The sequence below is a fragment of the Galeopterus variegatus genome, unplaced genomic scaffold (assembly GCF_000696425.1).
Source record: "Galeopterus variegatus unplaced genomic scaffold, G_variegatus-3.0.2 Scaffold481, whole genome shotgun sequence".
Lineage (NCBI taxonomy): Eukaryota > Metazoa > Chordata > Mammalia > Dermoptera > Cynocephalidae > Galeopterus > Galeopterus variegatus.
This window is the reverse complement of record NW_007726592.1, coordinates 291042-299792: the sequence shown is the minus strand read 5'-3', so window position 1 is coordinate 299792 and position 8751 is coordinate 291042. Positions and strand designations below refer to the sequence as shown.

Below are 8751 nucleotides of genomic sequence, written 5' to 3'. Positions count from 1 at the left end.
GGAAATGGTGTTTGCATGCTGATCTTAAGGAAGTGTATAAATTGCTTTTTAATAAGTGTGTCTGCTGCACAGCTATTATATTACATTAATCTACTCCTTTTCTCCCAGCCTTTCTCATGTTTTCTTAAACAGATGATTAAAATTTTAATTAACTTTTACAATTTTAGCTCTGTTTTATTTTTCATTCCTAAAAGTTAATATAAGTAAAAACAAAAACTCATTTTTGCCTTCTTGCTACTTGGGACAATATGTCTTCATGCTTCAGAACCTTAGTATTTCAATAGTAACTGACTAAAATTAACTATCTGAGAAGCTTAATTGTTTTTCAGATACTTTTGTTATTATCTTATCTGAGTGCTAGTGAAATCCATTTTAAGTCATACACTATTCTGTACTAAATACTTTTAGAAATTTCACATGGAAATTAAAAAACAATGCTTCCTTCTTGATGCATTATTTTCCTTTGTTAATGTGCTTCTAAGTGCTTCCGTATCTCAGAAATATATGGTTTTTTGTTTCTTTTCTGTGCCTATCAATTCTGATTACCTTCTTTTTGTGTTTTTCTCCTGACTTTTTGTCTACACTCCAGATTTCCTCCTCTGATGCTCCTCTTCAGCCTTTGGTATCCTCTCCTTCTCTGCAAGCTGCTGTTGAGAAAAACAAATTTGAGGTATGGTACTGTTTTAGTCAGCCGCATTATGTAATGGTCAATGGTAAATGAACTTCCTTTTGCAATGTGCTATTATTTAGGAGTGCTATAATAGTTGCTTATGTTTTGAATGATCCCCAGTATTAAGTGTTAATACAACAATTTCTAGAATATTTTCCTATGCCAAAGTTATAATTAAAGGGTTTTCATCTATGTTTAATTTCAGAATGACTAATTTATTGATGCCGTAGATATGTATCAACAGTTAAGAAACAATTAGTTTTTTGTTGTGTTCATTACTACCTTGTACTAACAAGAACTTTTTATAGTTTATTGTTGAATTCTTTGATCTATAGGAAGTTCTTTGATTAAAGATCTTTTCTTTCTATAATTCTGTTGCCATAAGCACTCAAAAAAAAAGTTAGCTTTTTTTTAAGCAATAGTGACGATCATACAGATAAAATGTATGTAGTATGGGATCATAAGTTTAGAATCATCAGTGATAATTGTTAGAATGCATTTTGGGTGGGGATTGTTAGGGTGTTTATACTACCACTATATATTTTTAAAGTTATCCCTACACATATTTGAGAACTTTAATTTCCTTTGACTCTTTGCTTTTTTTCTTTTGTTATACTGACCTTAATAAATTAGTTTGAGGCATTCTTTTAACTGTCATTTTTCTCATGTGTACTCCTTGATTAATGGTGTGTTAGACATGAGTGGTACAAAGACAAATAACAAAGACAGCCCTTGCCTTTAAGGAATTTACAGCCTATTGGAGGAAAACAGATAACAGATACAGCGGTTTATAATGAAATGTAATGTGTGCTGTAGCTAAGGTACACTCTCTGTACTGCTATTAATACAGGAGGCATACTTTTGATGTGTCTTATAATCTAATTATAAGGATTAGGAGATATTCCAAATAAAGAAAGTAACTTGTGAAAAAACATATTGATAGCTAAGGTACACTCTCTGTACTGCTATTAATACAGGAGGCATACTTTTGATGTGTCTTATACTCTAATTATAAGGATTAGGAGATATTCCAAATAAAGAAAGTAACTTGTGAAAAAACATATTGGGCCAAGCACAGTTGCAAGTAGAATGGCATGGCTGAAATATGAGCAGGATAGGGAGAAAGTGTAGGAGAGGAGCCTTCTTGTGAGCCCACTGAAGGAGTTTGATCTTTATTCTGAAGGCTCAGGCATTTTAATGATAAGTTTTAAGGTTGTGACAGGATCAGATTTTCATATTATAACACTGTTCTACTGGCTCTGTGAGGAGTGAATTGTTTAGTGATGGGTGAGGAAAAGGCTTGAGAACTTATTTAACTCAGGAATAAAATGATGGGGACATGTGCTAAAATTGGGACAGAGGAAATGAAAAGGTGAGTATAGTTTTGAGAGAGAGAGAAAGAAGTAGAGTTGAAAGGCAGCGCTGTGTGTTGAGTGACAAGAGGAGAGCTGTGAGAATAGAAAGGTGGGAACACTTGAACTTGGGAGTTACTAGCAGAGCAAGGGGATTTTGTGAGGAGATGGTAAGGGACAGTTTTGGAACGTAAAATGCAGGGTTCAGGCTTGGATGATTTGAGTGTTGTAGGTGACTTAGGTCAGGAGGCAGTCTCAGGTAAGGAACACTATAGAAGTGTGGGGGATGCCATGAGAAAGTGGAAGGAGGCCAAAGGCAAGTTTGATCTTTTCAAACTTTACCCTGAAGATATTTGTCACCTGGGAAAGAGGGTGAAAACCCTTGAGTTACACTTTTATCTCCATATCTCAGAAAGCAGTGGTCTAATTCAGTGGTCTCCAAAGTCTAGTGTCTGTATCCCAGGTAGTCCATTTAGAATGTCTATTCATGCTTTTTTTTTTTAATCCTTTTAAAGTATCTACTTTTCTATATATTTTGTAACGTATATATTATAGTGTTCTATATGCTTTGTAAGTAAATATATATATATGGTAGAGTATACATGCTCATATCTTTTTAAGGTAGGAGTACATAATCAAAAATTTTGGAGACTATGTCTTTAAGTCACTCAAGTATAGTTTGATTATAGTGAACCCAGTGTGTACTTTTCTGTCTTATAGAACTTGAATGTTTATACCAGTTTTCTTGCACAGGAGGTCTGCCATTTCACTATATCATTTGTATGTATAACAACCAAGTTTCAGAAACTATTATTTTATAGTACCAAGTGTTGTTCTATTTTGTTCTGGCTGAGAAAATAGTTTAAAACAACTTAGTTTCTCATGTACTCTTTGATCTTTTAGCAGCTTTTGGTTCTGTTGATGGGAGTCATCTGTGGGTCCGGCTGTGTGATCTGAGTTCAGAGCCCATGCTGTTAATATTACTTCAAAGCCTGTGTCATAATACCATTGCTGGAATCATAGTAGACGATAGTCCTATTTTGACAGCTAAAATTCCAGTGTTAAAGAGCATCAAATCATGCTTTCCTTCTATTAAATGTAGCTAATTTGATTTAATTTTGGTGATTAGGGCATCAGACTTCTTCTCCACTCATGTCTTCCTCTGTCTTCATCTGTGTGGGCTACTTGAACAAGATATCATAGACTGAGTAGCTTATAAACAACAGAAATTTATTTTCAGTTCTGGAGGCTGGAAAGTCCAAGATTAAGGCTCTAGCAGATTCCAGGTTTTGCGAGGGCTCACTTCCTGGGCACTTCCTGGTTCATAGAATGGCACCTTTTGTTATGTTCTCACATGGTGGGAAGACTCAAGGGATCTCTGGGGCTTCTTTTATAAAGGCACTACTCACATTCATGAAGCCTCCATCTTTTTAACCTAATCATCTTCCTAAGGCGTCACCTCCTAATACCGTCACATTGGGGATTAGATTTCAACATACGAATTTTGGGGCAGAAACAAACATGAAGATCGTAGAAATAACTAATAACCTCGAGAGTTTATGGAGCAACTCATCCTCAACATGTTAGTGAGAAAGTTCTATCACATTGCTTTTTTTTTTTTTTTTTTTTTTTTGTCTTTTTTCCATGTCCGGCAACGGATCGCAACCCTCAGTGTTGCCCCCGTACCGGACCGGGACCGGCAACGGGATCGCAACCCTCAGTGTTGCTCCCGCGCCTCGCTCAGCCAGTGAGCGGGAACCGGTCTGTATGTGGGATCCGAACCCTTGGCGGGAGCGCCGCCGTGCTTCCCAAGTGGCGCACTATAGCAGTGCGCCATCGGGCCGGCCCTATCACATTGCTTTTCTTACAAAACTTTACTAGTATCTAGAAAACATTTTGTAATATATGTAGGATTTTTGCACATCTCATTTATTCTTCACTCATAAAGTAGAGATGATATTACTTACCTAATAAAGTTGTTCTGAGAATTAAATGAGTCAAAACAGTGCCTAGCACATGATAAGGGTTCAGTAAATATTAGCTGTTTTTGTAAGGAATAACAACAATAATAAATAGCAGATTTCTACAGGACTGCAGTGAGTAGTAAGGCTTTGAGTTTGGGTTCTGTAGTTCCTTAGCCCGACCACTGATAGCTGTGTTGCTTTGGGCATTATTTTTCTAAGATTTTGTTTCTTCATTTGTAAGATGACAGTAATGACATTTGTTTCAGACAATTATGCAGAGATTAAATCAGACAATAAAGTGCTTGTCACCGTACCTGGTCCATAGGAAGTACTTAATGAGTGGTATTTGTGTTTTGGAAATGAAGGTTTTGATTTGGAAAATGGTTGAGAAACCAATAGGTAATGTTTCTGGTTGTTCGTAAAGGGTCACATCTTCCTTATATTCCTTAAGTCCAGGCACTTGAGCAGATATAAAAATCTGTGCTAGATTGTATTAGTATCCTTAATGTTCATGGCAAAATGCTAATTTTGACAATGCTCATCTGGTGGCTAAAACATACAGATTGCTCTTTAGGTTTTAACAGTTTAGATATTCAGAAAGTTCAACTTTATGTTGACTTTTATATCCTGTTCCTGAAAAGCATTATTGAAACAGATGGTTTTAGAGAATTTTGTCTGCAGGAGCCTTAGATATAAACTGTCTTTTTACCCAGGTTCTGGCAATTCTATCAATGTATTCTCCTTTTGCTGTAAAGCAATATATATACACTGTTAGTTTAGCCCTCTATTCAGATGCTTTCACTGATTTGTGAATTACTTTTATGCTCATTGCTTTTTATTGAGGATAATAAAAGGTTAATAAGAGAAATAATGTAGAATTTTTCTACTGTTCTTAAAATTGTAGTTGAAGACATCACTAATTGTAACGCTAGGCTAATGTCGTAATCCTGCCGACATCGCCAATTGTGGATCTCTTAATCCTGTTCGTGACGCCAATTGTAAAGCTACAGGACCACGCCAGTTGTCAGGCTCTTTTATCTGCCAGTAATCCTGCCGACTGGGCCAATTGTTGGGATAGGGCTGGGTCTGGAGCTCACAGACCCCTCAAGCCCGTTCACAGACTGGGTCACAAACCCTTCACATGCCAGTCTGGGTCACCCGACCCCTCACACGCAGGTCTATGAGTTAGGTAACCAGCAAAAAAGTTCTTGGAAGCCGCAGGTTGGAAAGCACAGCCACTTGCACAGAGCAGCTGCCCAACGCAGTTGACTGCCGGCCAGCCTGCTTCACAAACTCTGAAGAACACAAGAATAGCAACAAAACTAAAAAGATACATTGGTGCTCATGCGCACTAACTCCACACACACACACACACACACACACACACACACACACACACACACACACACACACACAATTTGCTTACAAAGATGTGCCAAACCACACCCAACTGTACCCCTATTCTATTTTCCCAACACTAATTCTTGTCCTCAATTATGGATCTTTGCTATGAATTTCTTTTAAAACTTGGAACCAGGACCAAGGTTGTTTCTTTCCTCTTTTTATATCATATGGCAAATACTGAAATTACAATGTCTTGTATTTGTGTAGTGCTTTACAGTATAACACTTTTCCAACATATATACCAAAGGTGCTTTTACTATCAAAGTAACTCCACATTCTCTACATCACCTGGTGTTATCAGGGATTTTAGTATTTGCAGTGTATTGAGTATGCAATGGTATCATTATATTTTTAATGTCCATTTCCTTGATTACAAATGAGGCTCAGTGCCTTTTCATATGTTTATTGCTCATTTGAATTTCCTCTTTTGGAGTCCTGACTCAGGTCTCTTTTGCCTATATTTCTGCTAAATTGCCTTTTTCCTCATTGATTTGTAGCAATCTATATACATATATATGCATATTGAGGATATTAGTCTCTTTTCAGTTATGTGTTTGCAAATATCTTTTCTCTTCAGCTTTATTGTGGCTGATTTTGATAGAAGGTATCCTTGTCTTATTCCTGACATCAAAAGGAAAGCTTTCAACTTTTCATCTACGTGTGTTATGTTTATTCCTCACAAGAACTACAAGGTGGTGGTGGTCGTTGGTCCCATTTTATAGATGGGAGGACTAAAATTCAGAGAGAATATATGATTTGCTTAATATCACCTGGTTTAGTTGGAGAATTTATGGAGTCTGGTTGGAAAAATAAGGGCTTTTATTTATTTTTTAAGGCAGCACAGGATAAACTCCATCCTATAGCTCTTCATGTGTTTAAGAGACAAATGCTTGCTAGGGATTATTTATTCTAGAATCCTTTTTCTAAATTCCACTTATTTAAAGCCATTTATATGATTCTTGACACGTAGAAATGGCTTAATAAATGGTTACTTAAAAATATATTAATTTGGGAATTGGAAGGAACCTTCCTACTTTAGTCCAAATCTTTTATAAAGAAGTAAACTAAATCCTAGAGGACCCCAAGTCACACAGAAGTGATTTTGACTTGCTCAGTGTTAGCAGTTGGTGGTATGATGGCTCAGGGATTTGAATCCAGGTCTTCTGCTTTCAAGTCCTAAGTCCTATGTGAGTATGTTTGTATTTTGATTTGACATGTATGTCTTCAGTTTCCTTTCTTATTGCAGATTTTAGTCCTGTTGTACATTGTACATCATTTCAAAATGAACTGTCCAGATTGCCCTAAAAAATAACTGTTGGTTATATATAACCCCATTTCCTCCTATCGTAACTAGTGAATTAATAACTTTTATTGATTTATTAGCTTCTAGTTAGTGACTTCTTCCTCCTGTAATTAAACTTGTTTTCCCTTGAGTAGTCCTCTACTTTTCTTTAAATTATATTTTGTTTTTACTTAAGTTTCATTGAAGTTTTACATTTTTCGTGGTATGCCAGCCTCTGTTACTAATTAGGTCAGCAGGAGCCATGTTTACTTTTTTTTTCTGGGAGGAGAAAGGTAAAACCTAAAAATTTAACAAATCAAGTGATTAATTAAGAGACATTTAAGTAGATGTTTCTCCTTTGTGTTCTAGATATACTGGTAGAAAATTGTGTATAAATTTGACTTTTTAAAAAATACTCTTTTATGTGTTGTTCATTTCTAATTCACTTACTGTAGATTTATCTATTAGGTTATCTGTCTAATAACCAACAATCTATAAGTATGTTCATGTAGATGAGGAGTAATCTGTTAAAGGAATGTTATATGAGTTCTTTGTTGTTCATTTCTAATTCACTTACTGTAGATTTATCTATTAGGTTATCTGTCTAATAACCAACCATCTATAAGTATGTTCATGTAGATGAGGAGTAATCTGTTAAAGGAATGTTATATGAGTTCTTTTTTAGTTTAAATAATCAGATCTTAATTTCTCCTTTGGAAGGTTCTTAACTTTTATAGTTTTTCTTTTCTTAAAAGTCTGTGTATTAAAACATGGAAAATGGAAAAATAGTTCTTTGCCAAGGAAGAAAAGTTAAACCCTTTAAGCGTGATTGTTATTCTGATTCTGGTTGTATTACTATTTATTATAATCCATTATAATTATTATGTATTACATTCTGAAAGTTATGATCATACGTTAAGAAATCTTTAATGTAGGAGGAGTCAGTAAACTTTTTTCTATAAGGAAATAGATAGTAAATATTTTAGGCTATCGACCTTAAGGTGTCTTTCACAACTACTCGACTCCTTCCTTGTGTCATGAAAGCAGTAAACGAATGTGTACTAATGAAACTTTATTTACAGAAACAGGCAACCAAGTTTGTGGAGACACACCCCTTTCCACCTCTCCACAAATGAGAAATAATCGCAGTGGAAAAAGCAGGGTCAGGAGGAGAGCCAGTCTCTAGCTTCTGCTCTGGGTGTCCTTGGCAAAGTCACTTAACTTCTCAGATCCTCCTTTTCTTCCTTTATTAAATAAGGTTCTCCTAGATGATCTCTAGTGAACCTTCTGGCAATAAAAAGCTTTATATTTAAAATTCCATATCCCACCTACTGAACATAGGGGCAAATTCCTAACATCATTTGAATATACCCTTTAAGATGGCTTTCAGAATTCTGCGGAGTTCTGTCTGTTCACTGTGGTTTGAATGTCTTTCCAAAACTCATTAAAATTTAATCCCCAATATAACAGTGTTAACAGAGTAGGAAATCCTATTATGGTAATTGAAAAGTGGGGCCTCTAAGAGGTGTTTAAATTGTGAATGGATTGGTCCATTCATGGAGTAATGGGAGAGGTTCTGATGGCTTTAAAAGGAGAGAAAGTGAACAGGTTAGCGCTCTCTTGCTCAATCCATTCTTGCCATGTAACACCCTGCTTCTTTATAGAAGGGCCTCACCAGATGTGTTCCCCAGACTTTGGACTTCCCAGCTTCCAAAACTATAAGAAATAAATTCTATATTCAGGTGTTCTGTTATAAGCAACAGAAACAGACTAATACCCTAGTATTTCAAACTGTTTTCTCACCTATCTTAGTTGCTGCTCTCTTTAATCAATTTTTTTTTCCTTCCCCCTGTTAAAACACAAAATCTAATTTAGGAGAAAAAGTATTTAGTTATTCTTCGTGTGTGTGTGTGTGTGTGTACACACACTCTTACTGGTTTCTTGTGTATGCCTTGGTGGAATATTCTTAGTTTAAAAGAGATCGCTTTGGGCCGAGCCCGTGGCCAGCGCTCCCACCGCGGGGTCGGATCCTATATAGGGCCGACCGGGGCGCCCACAGCGCCCACCGGCCGACCGCGC

The 8751-nt window shown here is 36.2% G+C and overlaps 1 protein-coding gene across 1 annotated transcript in view; it reads left to right on the top strand.

The window, feature by feature from the left end:
- The window catches only part of SMAP1 (small ArfGAP 1), a 157352-nt gene that overhangs the window by 92773 nt on the left and 55828 nt on the right, over nt 1-8751 (top strand). Inside the window, exon 5 of the mRNA XM_008569232.1 lies at nt 590-713. Within this exon, the coding sequence (XP_008567454.1) occupies nt 590-713 (124 nt within the window). The remainder of the gene's footprint in view (nt 1-589; nt 714-8751) is intronic.